General features: G+C 42.7%; 1 protein-coding gene across 1 annotated transcript in view; it reads right to left on the reverse strand.

The window, feature by feature from the left end:
- Positions 1–830: 830 nt before the first annotated feature.
- nrtn (neurturin) overlaps positions 831–18,297 on the reverse strand; it is an 80,914-nt gene continuing 63,447 nt past the window's right edge. The window contains exon 3 of the mRNA XM_067968690.1: positions 831–4,891. Coding sequence (XP_067824791.1) covers positions 4,443–4,891 — 449 coding nt within the window. The 3' untranslated portion in view covers positions 831–4,442. The remainder of the gene's footprint in view (positions 4,892–18,297) is intronic.

Genomic DNA, 18,297 nt, shown 5'->3' on the forward strand with positions numbered 1-18,297 from the left:
ATATGTCAATCAGAACAAGTGATGTTTGGCCTACACCTGGCACTGGAGAAATACAAAGCAGTCTGGGGCCTGTTCTTGGAAGCTCACTCAGCACAATCTGTCTGTCTCTCAGCACAGCAGCTCAACCAGGGACCATGATTGGCAATGATCAAAACCAACAGAACCTCTAGTAAGCAGGGCTTTCCATCCTGGCCCCAGAAATTAAGAACAAAGAAGTTGCCATCAACCCCATGAACTGCATTGCTCCCAGTGCAGCACAGTCACATCGAGAAGCCTGGATGTATGAATGCATTCTGCCCGCATGCCTTGTGCAATCAAAATGTGCAATGGCTATTTTCATAAAATATATACATGAATGTACATTTTTGAGAATTCAATTTAAAAAATGGATTGTAACTATAACCATCCCTTTCCAAAAAAACCTATAGAATACAGAGGGAATGGGAAGGGGTTTGGGGTTTTGGGATCATATACAATGGTCAGAATTGTATTCAGAATTGGAGGCACACTCAGCACAAACTATCACTCTCCCAGTGTAGCAGCCCACCCACTGAACAGCAACGACCACTGCTGCCAAGATCACTAATTAGCGGGGCCTTGCCCTATCCCCAGAACTAACTAAACCGCAGAAATCAAGATCAAGGAAGTTGCCTCAACCCCTTGGCCTGCATTGAATGTTAATAACAATTGAAGTTGACTGTCTTTTATTTATCCATCAGTATACTATGAGCTGACGAAAAGGCGATGAGTAATTGCAGACTACATTTTCACAGTTTAAACAGCTAACATGAGAATAAATCAATTACTCTTTCCATAAATGTTTTCACCTTTTATTTTCAATTCAACAAGTGTATCCCACAGGTAATATAGGAAGAGTCAGTAATGAAAGGAACTCTGCTTTGGCACATTATACTGTTTCAAATAAATAAACAGGTTGTTTGTTTGTAATAATACTAAATAAATAACATAATTTACTCTCCAATAAATAGACTGTTCACTGACACCGATGCATTGCATCAAATTGTTTCAGTCGGTCATGGTTGTCCAACACCAGAGGCAGGAAAGAAGATGAATTTGTACAAATTATGTCTTACAGAGGTAAATGTTTAAGTGCTTTTGGTTTAAAAATGAGAATATAAAGCAAGAGAACACAGCACTGCTCACACAATGCTCCATTACCAGTAAACGGCCGTCGAACAACATTTATTTTCCCTGCCTCCTTTGTAATGACCTGCATCAACTCTGCATAATTTGTTATTCCCTTTCCCACCTTTTTCTGCTTATGAGAATCTTATGTCAATGTTAAGCATCCATCTCGATTTAGGAATCCTAAGGGTTGACTCTTAATCTGTGACCAGATCCAGAACTCTACCTGGTAAAGGTGACAGCCTCACTTCAAAACTATTCTAACCTCAAAAATCCATCCGCATTGACCAGTGCCCTCTCGCTCTCTGCATTTCGTGCCCATAAGGGAGGATTACCTCAGGAACAGTTAGAGTTAGTGTTGTGTTTTCCCCTCCTCCCAGGATTTGACCTAGCCTCCTGGGGATGAAAAACTCTCTAATAGAAACAATCAGGATGCTTGCTTGCCTTTCCCAATAGCTGCAGGTTAAAGGTATTGCTTAGGAAGGGACAATGTGCAACCATGCCAACAAAACTTACAGAAATAGATATTTCTAACTACTGCACCATTATTAAAATGAAATCTGGAATTGCAACCAACCTAAGCTAGGGTAGAGCCCAAGAGACATTGGGATAGGAAACACTGCAACAGAATTCAAGGCATGGCTGCATGGAGGTTGGACACCAATATTTAAATGGCCTTTGCATTAAACTGATTGACTGGGAGGCAATGATTTGTCACCTGGCAACAATTATAAATGCGATGTTTCGGCTGAAGTGGATATGTTGCAGGTACGCTCAATGAAGAAGATTAATGCATGATGAATCTCATAAAGTAACAACGTCCGCAGGTTAGGCCCATGACTGGACAGTCCTGGCTATTTACATTGAAACATTCATTTAACACAAATTACACAGTTCCATCCCTTCCCATATTTATCTGCTCTGCTATTTTGAGAGTAACTGTGTTGGGAGAGAGGGGGGAGTTAGTTTGGCGACATCATCACATGCAACAAGGCCTGTTTACAAATAACAATATCGTTGGCTAGGATCATATGAAGAGCTCTGAGCACTTCCAGTTAGTCAGTGCAGGTATTGAAGATAAATTAAGAATATTAAATAATCAGTGGTGTGCTACACTCATTTTGTTAATTTTGTATTATGTTTAAATAAATTTTAAGAACCTTAGGACTCCTTCAATGGACTTTTTGACAGTTACGATGGAATCTGACTTTATAAAGGGGCTATTGGCACAGGCTCAGCCCCAGTCAAATAACATCTCTGGTAAACCTGGGCAACATTTAGGAGTCAGGATTTGTAGGTCAAGCTTCTGGGGTTTCATACTAATCCTCTGACCCTTGTCCTACTGGCAGAACAAGTCCACCCATGGAACTGGTGTAACATAGGAATTGCTAGATGAAAAAAGAACAAGGTCCATCTGGTTCGCCTTCTACCATCCTAGTAGTCATATGATACAATGATAATGGAGTATCTAAGAACATCTAGAGCAAGCCCACTCTATCCTGAGTCCATGTATGATTATTCTTCTGTGGGCCCTCTGCCCTTCCTTTGTAACAGTCTGTATTAGGAACTAGTGTTGCAACCAGAAGTGTTGGTAACACACTTGTAGCAGCAGTGGTACGGATAGTCCCAATACCACATCTATGGTGGCACCAGTGTCAGTTGTACAGGTACTAGTAAGCAATGTGTGGGGAGTATTGGTACCAGCATTGGTATAGGTGGGGACTAGGTGCTGGCACCGCAGACTGAAGCACATACAGTAAATCAAGAATAACAGTACTACACATGAACAATAGCACAAATAATCTTCATTGATATTAATGTGAGGAGGAATCTGTTACCATCTGACATAATATGCAATTTTAACCCAAATTGCAGACTGTTTGGATGCCGACTGTGAATCTCAGGATTTCTTGCAAAGATTCTGGAAACTATTCTCTTCCTCACTTTACCTGCTGGCTGCATAACTTATCCCTGCAGTGTGGGGAACAGATAGCTGCCAAATGCCCTCTTTACCAACAGATCAAAAAACAGTTAATTACTTTTGCATTAAATTGCTGGGTTAAATGATCCTGTGCGATATTAATAACAAACACGTTAACATGTTGGTATCAAATTCCTCTGCCTGTTGCTCTAATGTAACATTAACCCTTTAATGCCTTCATTAAAACAGAGGACAAAGAAATTTCATAAGAACATCTTCAAGGCATGGTGGTGATTGAGACAACCGAGGTAATGGGATGACAGGAATGTAGGGGGTACAGAGGGGATGGGGTAATGGAACTGACATGGATGGTGGGACAGAGAGGGGTGACATAGTGAATGAAAGACAAGGAAAATGAAGGTTACTGCTGTGTATCTACTGCTTTTGTCTCATATTGTGAATATGCAAATAATCTGACTCATTATCTGGTCAGGTCACGTTGCAGAATTCTGAATTTCAACCACACTTTCATGCCTGTGGAGAATGATATTTTGGTGGAATTTCACACCCTACATTCACTGAAAGTTAATAGACTTTGGTTTGATCATTATAAAAGGGACTTAGCTGACTAGCAATTCAACAGTGCCTCTGCAACCCAGTACAATCCTTTAATAATTTGTTTGATTTAATCCTCAAAACTTGATGGCATTAAGGTCATTATGATTTACAGGTGCCTGTTTATCAGCATCAGTCAGTCCCCTCTCTGGCACAGAGTAACCGAGAGCATTAAAATTGTTCCCAGCAAGTTCAGGGAAGCAGGCTGTCTCTGAGTTCTGCACCACTGGCCAGTTAAATGGGAATCGTGGTTGCACTTTTATATATATATATATATATATAAAGAGAGAGAGAGAGAGAGAGAGGGAGAGAGAGAGGGTGAAGTTATTCAAAGCATCTTCCTTATGCACAGACCGTGACCCTGGGATTACCATCCTGCATTGTAGAATCCATTGAGTCTGGTGAAAAGTACAGGAGAGCCAACTGCAAAACAGAAACCCAGATTCCCACTTGACACAAGTCTGGTCATAGAGCTGTACTTTATAGCACATTTGGAAACATAAAGGCCACATGGTATGGCAAACATAAATTTGCTGAAAAATTCTTTGATGAGCCTGATACTTCTTGATGCACTGTAACTCTTAACCTAAAAAGGGGTGGAGATTGATGATCCCTCCCTGTCTCCAAGATATCCGTCTCCTCCTGTTGATACCTTGCCAAGAAACCATACTCTGACCAGTGCTCAGAGCCTAGCAAGGTCTGAAGGCTCCTGCTTGTTGCAAAGAAGAGATTTAAGTATTCGCATTGTGTGGCCAGTCCCTCAAACACAGCCACATTCCTTTGCCGAGAGCTGTCGAAGTGTGTGATAACGAAAGTTAACATCCAGGAAAGAAACGTCATCGTCATAAAGCGTGGGCCGACAGCACGGCCGTGCTCTGACCTTCTCTTTTTTAATTCGCTTCGAATTTCTCAAGCTTTTCAGAGTCAGATCATAGTTTTTCTCTTCAGCGTCACAGGATCCAGTGCAGTATCTGAAGCGCACTACCTCCTCTGAGACATGGCCGAACCCCAGATCACTGACAGTCACATTGATCTCTTTTAAGGTACACCCTTTGGTCGCTCTTGATTTTGCTCTTTTACTTCTTAAAGGGGGTCGTGAATGAGTCCAAGCCTTGCGTCTCCAATCGGGTGATCTTCTATACCTTTGAATCAAGGCTCGAACCAGCTCCCTGGCTTCTTCATCTGTGTGGGTTTTAAATATGTTCTTATCTGGAACAAAGCAGTTAGATTATTACATAATAGTAAGATTAACCTCCATTACTAAGCGGTTCATTCTACCTCTTATTACAGAATAATATTAATTTCCATTACTAAGCAGTTCATTCTATCAATGCTGTATACCCTAGAATAGAGGGGTAGAACTTTGTCTTGGGCAAACCAGGTGGTACCACATCAGCGGCCCAGCTGAATATCTACCCTGAGATCTCATTTACTAACATATACAGGGGATCGGCAGTTCCTGTATTTCACTACACAGTGTAACCCAAGACACTGCAGACTTTGCATCACAGATTCAAAAGGCCTTCAGCTCTTACAATACAACCCTGGATTTCCAACACCAGTTAATATTTTCTGTCTGAGCTTTTCAACTCATGACAAGTTTTTAGAGTCTTTATTTTTGTGCTTGCTACACTATACTGTATTTTGTTTCTTTTATAAGTCTGGACACTTACAGCATCTGGAAGCATGTTGTTTCATAGAATTGGTGCTTGAGTTTTGTTTCTCTATTTTTGTGTTATATATACCCATCCTTCAGAGTTATGGCCATTTCAGAGTTATACTCTTCCAGCTGCTCGCTGGATGATTGAGGCGCTACTGTACTTCTGTCATCACAACAATATTAATATAAGGAATGAGTGAAGCACATTTGACCCTTTAATTGTGTTCCATCCACAGAGCATGTACAACGTGTTCTACCACAGACTCTACCCAACTCAATTAATCACCTGGAGAAGGGCTCTCTGGAGTGAACTCACTGATCTACAGAGGTAAATCAAGCAAAAATCTTCAATTCTGTAATTGTGTACTTCAGTTCTTTAACACAAACAAAATAAACTGCTTTCATCTACCACATTTTAATAACCCTAAATCATAAGAACAAGAATTTTTAGGAATAGGTAAAGAGCATGCTCAAGCTGATTGAACTTTTTACAAGCAAACATAATGCTTAACAGTTTCTTCTCAATCTGTCCACATCTCCACATCAGTCAATGGATGTAATGCATAAGCAATGGTCTATCATTGATCATTATACTTTGTCAGCAGCATGGCCCCTCCTCTTGTTGTGATGCATTACCAAAATTTTTGTTGGTCTTTCATAATCATAGAACTTTAGAAATGACTCTACATGAGACGCCTCCATATGTCCCCCATGATTGTTCCTGTTCCAATCTCAGCTCATTCAGCAATCTTGTCTAGCAGTTTGACTTTACTGGTGATGATTGTAACCAACAAATATCAGCTTCGTGACTCCAAACACACATTTGTCCTCAGCAAGTTTCAGGTTAACTCTTCGAGTAACTTCAAATACTTTCTGAAGTTTGTCATGATAGTCCTGTATGAACTAACCCTGTTCTATGTCATGCACTGATGTATCAACATCTTCAAAGTGCTCATTTATCACATAGAAGGCTTTATGATATTCTTCCAGAACTAAATGATACAAAAGAGAAAATGGAAGAATCTGTTCCCCCCCCCCCAACCTCCAGCAATGAGGAATCCTGGATGTGCAGAAGTTGGAACTTGCTTCATCTAATTTCAGGTCACAAAATCACAAGATAATTATGATGCGGAAGGACATTTGGCCCATCCATTCAGAATGATCCTAAAATCACCTCCATGCAGCATTCAATTGGTTTGGAAATGATCCCAGGATTCACCAGTCCATCTAGGGGTCTATCCTCTCTGAGTGAGGTAGATCGTGCTGATACCAGTCAGAAATATTTCTTTAATAAAAACAAAAAGTGCTGGAAACGCTCAGTAGGTCAGGCAGCATCTGTGGAGAGAGATGGAGTAATTGTTTCAGGTCGAGTTATCTGAATCGTTAACTCTGTTTCTCTCTCCACAGATGCTGCCTGATCTGCTGAGTGTTTCCAGCATTTTCTGTTTTTATTTCAGATTTCCAGCATCTGCAATATTTTGCCTAAATTTGTCTTTAACTAGTTTGAACCTGTGGCCCTTGTTCTACTCTTAAAATTTAAAGTAATTTTCCAGATTAACCTTTTCCATACCCTTTACAATCTTGTATACCTCGAAAAGATAGAATCATAGAATCATAGAATCATAGAAGTTACAACATGGAAACAGGCCCTTCGGCCCAACATGTCCATGTCGCCCAGTTTATACCACTAAGCTAGTCCCAATTGCCTGCATTTGGCCCATATCCCTCGATACCCATCTTCCCCATGTAACTGTCCAAATGCTTTTTAAAAGACAAAATTGTACCCGCCTCGACTACTGCCTCTGGCAGCTCGTTCCAGACACTCACCACCCTTTGAGTGAAAAAATTGCCCCTCTGGATCCTTTTGTATCTCTCCCCTCTCACCTTAAATCTGTGCCCCCTCGTTATAGACTCCCCTACCTTTGGGAAAAGATTTTGACTATCGACCTTATCTATGCCCCTCATTATTTTATAGACTTCTATAAGATCACCCCTTAACCTCCTACTCTCCAGGGAAAAAAGTCCCAGTCTGTCTAACCTCTCCCTGTAAGTCAAACCATCAAGTCCCGGTAGCATCCTAGTAAATCTTTTCTGCACTCTTTCTAGTTTAATAATATCCTTTCTATAATAGGGTGACCAGAACTGTACACAGTACTCCAAGTGTGGCCTCACCAATGCCCTGTACAACTTCAACAAGACATCCCAACTCCTGCATTCAATGTTCTGACCAATGAAACCAAGCATGCTGAATGCCTTCTTCACCACCCTATCCACCTGTGACTCCACTTTCAAGGAGCTATGAATCTGTACTCCTAGATCTCTTTGTTCTATAACTCTCCCCAACGCCCTACCATTAACGGAGTAGGTCCTGGCCCGATTCGATCTACCAAAATGCATCACCTCACATTTATCTAAATTAAACTCCATCTGCCATTCATCGGCCCACTGGCCCAATTTATCAAGATCCCGTTGCAATCCTAGATAACCTTCTTCACTGTCCACAATGCCACCAATCTTGGTGTCATCTGCAAACTTACTAACCATGCCTCCTAAATTCTCATCCAAATCATTAATATAAATAACAAATAACAGCGGACCCAGCACCGATCCCTGAGGCACACCGCTGGACACAGGCATCCAGTTTGAAAAACAACCCTCGACAACCACCCTCTGTCTTCTGTCGTCAAGCCAATTTTGTATCCAATTGGCTACCTCACCTTGGATCCCATGAGATTTAACCTTATGTAACAACCTACCATGCGGTACCTTGTCAAATGCTGCCTTTCAAGGCTGAAAAGCCCAAGTTTTGTAAGGAAAAGGGTTAACATTGCACGTTGGAGCACTGTGAATTTAAAACCTACTGGACCTTTGGAAAATACACCTGGATTAAGGAAAGGGTTAACCTAGCCCCTTTGGAACATTTGAACAGAACCAATTTAAATCAACATGCAGCAAAAGGCTTCCAGAGGTTTCTTTGGTTTGCCAAAACACGATTGAAGGGAGTCACATTCTCCAGAACTGATATCAGATAAAGTAGCTAGAAACCTACTGAAGCAGCCACTGCGCCATAAGAGACAGGTCGTCATGGCAACGCTGATAATGGGGGGCCTGCCACATTCCGTGGTGTCTGGAAAACACGTGAGACCATGCACCTGGTCTCATGCGAGATAACTGTCAATCATTGAAGCCTAGTCATGGTCAAGGCCTGGCAACAGTGTGTGATTGGACACAACGACATGACCCCGAATTCACAGATGCCCCAATAGGCAAAAACAATGTAAAAAGACATCAGGTCAGAATTGGTACTGCAGTCAGGTGGAAGTTTAACGAAACTGACCTACAGGAAGGACGTCCAACAACAAAACTTCAAAAGCTCCAAAAAACTAGATCAAGCTTAACCGGGCCTTGAAGCAGATACCTTGGTTTTAAGGTGATATGTATTACTTGGTTTGCTTGCTGCTCGTTTAAGTGTAGAGTACGGTTTCATGCATTGCTTGATTTTGGTTCATGCTTGCGTGAATTATAACATCATTAAATAATCACTTCTGATTAACGAAACTACAGTGAGTGGGGACTTTCTTTGTCTGACTATTCGTCCAGATTTAAGAACCACTGGAAAAGTAGGCATTTCCTACAGTTTCTCCAGCCTTTTCTTACAACTCAGACTAGCGATCAGCCATGTGGCTTCTCTCTGCACTGCATCCAGTACTTGAATGTCTCCTTTGTGTTTGGGTGACCAGAACTGGTAACAGTACTCAAGGGCTGATGCTAGAAACCTGAGAATGTATGTCATTTGCTAAAATGTTTTATATTAGCAAACAGTGGAACAATCTCTTCTTGAGTTGGAAGCTTGAAATGTTCCCTTTTAATCGCCCTGGTTAACTTTCTGGCCTCTGAGCAACTTTGCAATTAACCATTTTTTTGTCAACAATTAATAATGAGTTCACATATTGTGTTGGGTTCATCTATTTTCTTTATCACCTAAGATCTCCAACCTACTAAGTTCCATTTTTTATTTTTCTTGCAGTACCTGTGGTTCTTTTCTACAGGGATGTATTACTGGTGTTACTTGTGTATCAATCCTGATATGATGCTCCCCTAGCACCCATCCAACCCTTTAAAGAGAATCTTTCATTCTGAAGAGAAACATTTGCAATTGAGGATGACAGAGAGAAAGCCAACAGCGGTGTGAAATGGCCCTCCAGGCCTGCAGCAGTGCACAACTTCCCTCAGCCAGTATGGGACACCCACCAAGGAAGTATTCCTGTCTGGGTCAAGACCAGCCCTTACAAATTAACTGAATCCGTAAACTTAGCCAGGTTCTGGTACGTTAAAGTGGGTTTGGTGTCTAAGGCACACCACACAAGCTATGCTGGGATGTTGTGGGGGGGAGGGGTGGAGGTGGATGAAAATCAGCCTCGTAACTGTCTAGCTCCATCTCCGCTAATCCTGGAAACCTGATATTTGACTTAGGCAGCTTTGCCTTTTCTTCCAGTGTACAGACAGGTGTGAAGAGGCACCATGAGACTGGAATTCTTCTGCAAATTAGAGCTAGCGCATGCACTGAGTGCGTGTTAAGGTGTAATAATTTTGTGGATTAGCATTAGGCCATTTTTGCCCACACTACTAAAATTGCTCTTAGAAGTAGATGCATTTAGTGAAATTAATGCATGGACCTGAGGGCTGAAATTCCTCAATCCCATTCCACCACTGACCCACACTCCCGACCCCACCAGAATATTTGGGGTCAAGGTAGCATCACATAATTTAAATAAATCAAATGGGTGACTATGCCAGCGTGGGCACATCTTGGGCATGCACTGGGGAGGAGGCAGAGGAAGATGTGGTGCTGCATTGGTTCATGGCATTGCCAATTATTGCAGCTAATCGGCCCCCCTATATAAAAGAGACATTTACAAAAAACATTATGCAGAGCAATTCTGGGGTTTTCTAGGTCGGCCCTGCCCTGAAGACCCTTGTTGGCTCTACATCCATTGCTCCATGGGCCTGGATGTTGGCACGTTGTCTGTTGTGCAGCACAAAGGAAGATGGAGGAGCAGGCAAGTGATGCCCTTCCACTGGCCCCACTTCCTCAGCCCATTAATGGGGCAGATGGACATTCCACCTGGCCCTGCCCCCAGCGCAAAATCCCTGAGTTACATCTTTGGGACAGAGACCCAGGGGGTGATTTTAAACCCCAAAACAGGTGGGTTGGGGGCGGGTGGGAGTTGATATTAGCTGTTTTTTGGGTCGCGACCACAACCCGGCTTTATTTCTGGGTTTAACGTCAGCGCGTAAAAATACAGGCTTCCCACTGGGAATGCCGAGTCCAAAAATTTTGCGGTTGCGACCCAAAAAAACAACTATTTTCAACTCCCACCCGCTCCCAACCCACCCATTTTTGGGGGTTTAAAATCACCCCCCCAGTGTTTCCGGGTAGTATCTGATTTCCTGTCCCTATCTGTCCTCTTCCTCCTCTTTTTTGAAAGGACTACACCCCAGGTCCCGAGGAAATTCAGAGCCTTTGGTGATCACATATGGTTGCATTGTTAAGCAGCAATTAATGGGGATTTGCAAATTTACTCAAGCTTGGTTTCAATGATGCATCATATTAATGATACCCACATAAAAACTGCAACTCGCCAAGGCTTCTTCGACAGCACCTCCCAAACCCACGACCTCTACCACCTAGAAGGACAAGGACAGCAGGCACATGGGAACAACACCATCTGCACGTTCCCCTCCAAGTCACACAGCATCCCGACTTGGAAATATATCGCCGTTCCTTTATCGTCGCTGGGTCAAAATCCTGGAACTCCCTAACAGCACTGTGGGAGAACCTTCACCACACGGACTGCAGCGGTTCAAGAAGGCGGCTCACCACCACCTTCTCAAGGGCAATTAGGGATGGGCAATAAATGCCGGCCTTGCCAGCGACGCCCATATCCCATGAACGAATAATAATAAAAAAAATTAAAGCAGTGGTGGGGCTGACTGAGGCTCAGCACAGAGCACAGCAGGGTGTGCTGAACGGAGCAGCTCGGCTGTTTCAGCCCACAAAGCAGAATGGCTGCAGCAGAAGGTCTGACATTGCTGGAAGTGTTAGAGGAGGAGGGTCAAATAGATCAGAGACAATAGGAGGAGGTCCACCAGGACCCATCACTACCCTAGGCAGCATGTCCACTATATGTGATGGAGCCAACTCAACTTTACTGAGGGCTATCACATGAGGAGCCATTCTACAACCAGGAAGCCATTGATGAATTGTGTCATCTCCTGGAACCAGGTCTACAGGCAAGGTAAAACAACAGCACTGTATTTCCATTAGTCAAGTCAACGGAAATGAAAATCCGGAGAGATGTATAACAGGCGGCTGAATCAATATCGCCCGTTTTACACTATTGCCCAAAGTCAAAATTACCCCCAATCAGTTTGCAGTGTGGTCTATGAGGAGGTAAGCGCCTGGTGCCCTTTGCTTAGCTCATGAGAGCAGATTTTAACCCCGCCCGTCCGGCGGAAACCAGGCGAGCAGTTAAAATGGCCCGTGGGACTTAAGTGCACCGATCCCGCTGCCTTGATGCAGGTTCCGATCTTGATCAGCTCTTCTGAGCAGGTGAGAGGGACACCCACCCGAAGCCAGTGGGATCCTTCTTTAAATATGCAGATCGTGCTCCAATTGCATTATCGGGGCCCGACAGCAATTTTAACCAGAGGTCTGCATGTGTGACTGTTGTGCCTTCTAAAGGAGCTGGGACTAGAAGAGGCCCAGAAACGTAAGTGGATTAATTTTTTTTAGTTTCCTTGTGGGCCAGGAGCACAACCCCCATCCCTCCACCCCAACCGTTTACCTGAGTGCTGGGGACCGTTCCTTCGGGTACCCAGCGCCGATCTCCTCCCATCCAACATCCTGCTCCTACCCGCCATCTAGCTGCCATTTCCTGCCGGATTCAAGTAGGAGACTGATGGGGTCTATGCAGATGAGGCCAAGGAGTTAAAAACTCTCGGGCCTCATATTAGAGGTCCGGGCGGTTTGCCATCTGCCTAGGCCCCCGTCCACACAACTCCAACCCCCAGTTAAAGTCGGCCCTGTCAATTTTTTCCATATTGTAACAAGTTCCCCCATGAGGTCGGAATGGCCAAGTGGCTCAACAGTGCTGTGATCACATGACATCCTCCAGTCAGTGGCAATCAAGCCTTCTTCAGCTGCCACTTCTGCTCCTACCAGACCATGAGAAGCGGCCCATTCTGTGTTTCCTCTTCTAAATCACTAAAACCCTCCAGTGCACATATATCTGGGCTGGTGCCTGCTTAAAGTTGTGAAGATGATGCTGTAGTGAGACTTGCTGGTCAGAGGGACCAAGTGGTGCTTTGGGGATCAGGCATATCTGTAAAAGAAGAAAATGACACATGGTGAGCACATGCACATAGTTAAGCATGCTGTACCTGCCCAGACATTACATGATATGTTTCATAGTACACCACATGCATTGCTTTTCATCTGTTAAAACACATTTACACAGTTAGTGTATGCAATTTTTATTGAACAATTCTTATTGGGGTGGGGGGGTAGGGATGAACAAATGAACTGAGCAGAGACAGTGTACTATTTTGACTATCATTTAATATCATCTGTGCAGTGTTTATAGTAAGAGTGTGAACTCAACATTGCAACATTGCTACTAACACCGGGGCAGCTCTTCCTGCACACTCCCATCGTAAGTCCAACAGTAGTGTGGCAGAAGCGGCAGAAATTAGGCCAGGACCCAGATATTGACCTCGGTTTTCCCGGCGTCAACAGCGGAGGTTCCCAGCGGGCGCATCCTATCACTTATCCTGCAGATTTTTGGGACCCATATTTCTAATTGTCAAACAACCTGATCTTCTCCACCATCTGTGAAAAATTCCTGTGCATTTTTACATTTTTCACAACAAAATAAATAGCACCCGTGCATACATGCCAACCAGCTGCGTTATCAGTGTTTTGAGATCAGTGATCACTTTTCTGCGTTTGCTGATGAAAATCCAGTTGTGCTTTCAGCTCCTACCCAATGCTGCTGCTTTGGGGGATGGCCCACTGCGGTGGGCAGGAATTCCCACGACAGTTTCACATTGCATCCCCTGGAGCTATTGCAGCACCAGTTAGGAGCTGGCAGTAATGGTGATTCCACAAAAATGAGTTCCTGGTCGCAGCCTCCAGGAATCATCATGCACAGGCTAGAGATACTTCCTTAGGGAGATCGGTCTTTGAATGGAAAAATCAGCACGCAAGTCAATTTGCATCATTCTTATGCTCTTAATGGCTATGAGAGGGAGCAGAAACTGGGAGGAGGAGGGACTGAGAAGATTGCCAGGTTGAATTGGCAAGGAAGAAGAGTTCCAGTATAAACTAAGAGGGTTTTGGAGGCGAGTGTGGGTAATTTTGACTTTGGGCGATACTGTAAAACGGATTATGTTGTTTCAGCCGCCCATTATACATCTCTTCCAATTTTCACTTCCATGCAAATGAAAATCAGGAGAGATATATAACAAGCGGCTGATCCAATATTACTCTTTTTATCTTCCAAAGTCAAAATTACCTCCTTAATCTCTAAAATTGGGGCTTTGGATGGGGTGTAGTGTCTGTGTGAACTAAGTCTTGAGCTGGGGCAATAAGGGTGTGGATGTGGGAGAGTGACTGTTGAAAATCTTTAAAAGTGTACTTGAAATGTCAGTGTCATAATTTATTGACTATTTCTTATGTTTTTTCATCCTTAAGTTAAAGTACAATGAGACTTCTTCCTGCACTTGAGGATTGCTATATAAATATAAGTAATGACAAATTCACTGCACTCTTATTGCAACTATTTCTTTTTGTGTGTCATATGTGAGGCCACTGGATTTCGGTTATCACAGAAAAGCAAACTGAATTGTGGAATATGATCCCAAAACACTTAATAAACATCCAGAAATCTAATGTAATAAAAATGAATTTAACTTGGTTCAGGCATGGTTTTCAGTTGTATGTTTTTTGACTTGTTGGCTTTTTTGAAGATGTTTGGCAGTTTTTCCAAATTTTGTGGGTAGGTATGTATGACTATGTTTGGGGATGGAGGGAAATTTTGTACAACTTTCCCTTAAGAGGTAAAATAAGCAAGCTGGAATTCATGATAAAACAGAGTGCACCTGGTCTCTCACCTTTTCTTGTCCCAAGCTTTTTACATTCTTGTACAGAGATCAGTATCTAAAATGTAAACCTTCAGAAGATTTCTGCATCTGATTGAATGTTAAAAGTATTAAACCCATATTTCATAAAGTGGCATTGGTATGTAACTCAAGCAAAGGCTCATGGGAAAGAATGAACGGCTCTGTTGGAGCCGTCAAGCACTCGATATATACACTGTTTACTCTACGATACAACAATGACGTACATCTCACCTCGTAAAGGAGAGGGCGAGGGTGAGCACTAATCAGGCAAACTGACAAACAGCTCCTACGAGACTACACAAATAAACTCAAATGTTTTCGATTTTGTGATGTGAGCTGTGAGCTGGTCATAACTGTCACAGTAAAGATTGTCAAAACACTGGCTGATCCTTTCAGCACTGGTACTCCAGCTACTTTCGTCCCCAGCACTCTGACAATGCAAGCGCACAGAGCACTGAGCAAGAGTTGTGCCAGCTGAAATAAAGGGCTCAGGGGCTGGAAGCACAAGGAGCTGGTTCTGTTGCCGCTTAGGCGGTTAACTGTAAGGGCAAGAAGTCACTTGGCTTCCCTTGTACCTTGAATTGGGGAGCGGACTTTGCTGTGTGTGGCTGTACAGTTTTGTGCTAAATCCAAGTATTCTATTTAAAGCAAAATTAACTACAAAGTAGGAAAGAAACAACGACCTTGGGATATCCCAAAGCACATTACAGCCAATGAAGTACTTTTGAAGTGTAGTCGCTGTTGTTAAGGAGTTAAAGAGCAGGGGGACTTAGGGATTCTTACAAAAAACTTTAAACGGTGGGACGAAAAGTGGATAAAGCTGTAAAAATATGTATGGGATCCTAGATTTTATAAACAGGGGCAAAGGGTACAGAAGTAAAAAGGTAATGCTAAACCTATACAAATCATTGGTTAGAATATTGTCACCAATTTTGGGAATCCTACTTTAGGAAGGATGTCGAGGCCATGGGAAGGGTGCAGAAGAGATTAATTAAGAAGATATTGGGATGAAAGGCTTTAGTTATTAGAAACTGGGGCTGTTTTTATTGTATCAGAAAAGTGAAATAGACAAGCTTAAAATTATGAGATAAGATAAATTGAGGAAAACTTTCCACTGGTCGGTGAATCAGCAACTAGACAGCAAAATTTAAAGGTTGTCACCAAAAAAAGAGGTTAGGCAAAAATTATTTTCACACTGAGGGTCGTTAGAAACAGTGATGGAAACTAAATACATCGTAGCTTGTAATAGGGAAGTGGATAAATATCTGAAAAGGAAAAAATTAAAAGAGTTTGGGGAAAGGGCATTGGATAATTGTTTCAGAGAGCTGGCACAGGCACAATGGGCATAATGGCTTCCTTCTGTGCTGTAACATTCAATGACTCACTGGTGGAATACCATCTGTGTTTGTTTGTGTTTTGCACTGATCTGTAGATCCCAACCATTCCAAATTGTATCAGTGCAAGAATTGAGTTCATTGGTTTTCATAATTGGGGTCACCGTGCCCCACCACTCTCACCCTGTTTCTCCATTACTCTCATAACTACAGTGCTCACAGTCTGATTTTTTAAAATTTCAACCTTGCCATTGAGCCATTTCACATACCCCTCACCATTTATACTGGTTCAAATGGTATCATCTGCCTACTAGGTGTTAAAGTATCATTATTGCAGGTGTATTGGCTGATTTTTTTTTTGGTTCTGCAAACAAAATCATATTTCCAGGAATGGCAAGTCTCTAACTTCTCCCCCCTGCTGCCTAATGTTACTTCTCTCTTCTGTGTCAGGCATTGGTTGTCCTCTTTGCAATGCAAAATTGTGTGGCATGTAGGGTGGTTCTAAGATGTCTCCTGTGCAATATCATCATCCTGCTTTCTCTCTGCTCCTTAAGGAAACCAAATACAGTGGGACCCCTCAAGGGATTGGCCATAGTTGCCCGGGGTGCAAGTGGCAAAGGAACTATAATTTTCAATTCTGAGTCAGAAGGTTGTGAATTCAAGCCCACTCTAGGACTTGAGCACATAAACTAGGCTGGTGCTTCAGTGTAGTACTGAGGGAGTACTGCACTGAAGGAGGAGCTGTCTTTCTGATGAGACATTAAACCGAGGCCCCGTCTGCCCTCTCAAGTGGATGTAAAAGATCCCATGGCACTGCTTGAAAAAGAGCAGCGGAGTTCTCCTGGTGTCCGGGCCAATATTTTTCCATCAACAAACATCACTAAAACACATTATCTGGTCACTTATCTCATTACTGTTTGTGGGACCTTGCTGGGTGCAAATTGGCTGCCATGTTTCCCTATATTACAACAATGACTACACTTCAAACGTACTTAATTGGCTGTGAAACAGATTGGGACGTCCTGAGGTGGTGAATGATGCTATATAAATGCAAGTTTTTTCTTTCTCTTTACCTTTTTTTCTTTGCCCCTGCGATGAGCCCCAAGGTTCCTTTAGCAGAGCAGCTTTGGACCATTTTGCCTTCTAGCAGATGGTTTGAGGTGGGTGTTGCTGATGTACCCTTGCAGGCACGATGCACTCACCCCAGTCATGTAAATAATCCCATCAATGGGGTTTGGGACAGGGTCTCTGGCTCGGGGCTAGTGCAGGCAGGGGTTCTGCTCCACTGCACTTGCATTGGCAAAATGGGCTCCCAGAAATTTCCTGGCCCAGGACAATAAAGACATTTGGTAAGAAATTACTATTATCCCAGTTTCCGCCACCACTAAACCTTGTAACTGAGTGCTTGAAATTAGGATTAAATCAATTTGTATCATCTAACAGTCTTCTGTTAAACAATTTGCAGGTCATTTACCATTAACTCTCTCTATGATTGGTAATTCTATTGATTCTCTCCCCCACTCCTCTCCCTCTTTTTCCAACCTTACTAAAATGCCTGTTTATCTTTCAGTCTTCATTTCTGCTGAAAGCTACACACCCAAAATGCCATAACCTGTCATTTCTCTTTACAGGTACTGACTGACCTGCTATTTATTTCCATCATTGTCCATTTTTATTTCCCTCACTGTAGTCATCTGGACTTGATAACTTTATTAGGAGTGATTTCCTCCATATCACTTATGAATAATGTAAACAGCAGTAGATCCAAACAGAAGGCAGCAGAACTCCTTAGTGACAGCCTCCCAGACAGTGCTTGTCCAGTTATTATCACTGCCTGCTTTCTATTGCTAAGCAGTTTTTTAATCCAGCTACCCATGATGTTAAGTTCTCCTATCAGTAGTTCCTTCTGTAACCTGTAGTATGAAGCTCTATAGGACACGCTGTGAATCTGCTAGACTCACATTCTATAGAAGTTTATAAGCAACTGAAACAAGCACAGTGTTCAGATGCACAGCTATACATGTACACATGTGCCCAGAGAAGAGGTACATTGGTATATTAGTATACACAAAACAGATACACAGATATTCATATAAGTACACCAGTACCCATGTAATAGGTAGCCCTGTAACAGGTACACCGACACATGTGTAATTGATACATAGGTACAGTAGCATACAACAGATATTCATATAAGTACAACAATACCCATAGAATAGGTACCGGTGAGAAAGGTACGCTGACACACTAGTACACATGCAATAGATACCCATATAAAATATACTGGGGCAATGGTATACATGTAACAAGCACAGTAGTATTAAAATTGTTAGATGATGGTCATAACTTTGATGGCATTTAAATGAGTGGTATGGGGACATGATCCTTAGGATATTTGTTCAACCACTCCAGTGTCATGCTAAAGTCATTACAATTAT

Source organism: Heptranchias perlo, chromosome 29, assembly GCF_035084215.1.
Source record: "Heptranchias perlo isolate sHepPer1 chromosome 29, sHepPer1.hap1, whole genome shotgun sequence".
Taxonomy (NCBI): Eukaryota; Metazoa; Chordata; class Chondrichthyes; order Hexanchiformes; family Hexanchidae; genus Heptranchias; species Heptranchias perlo.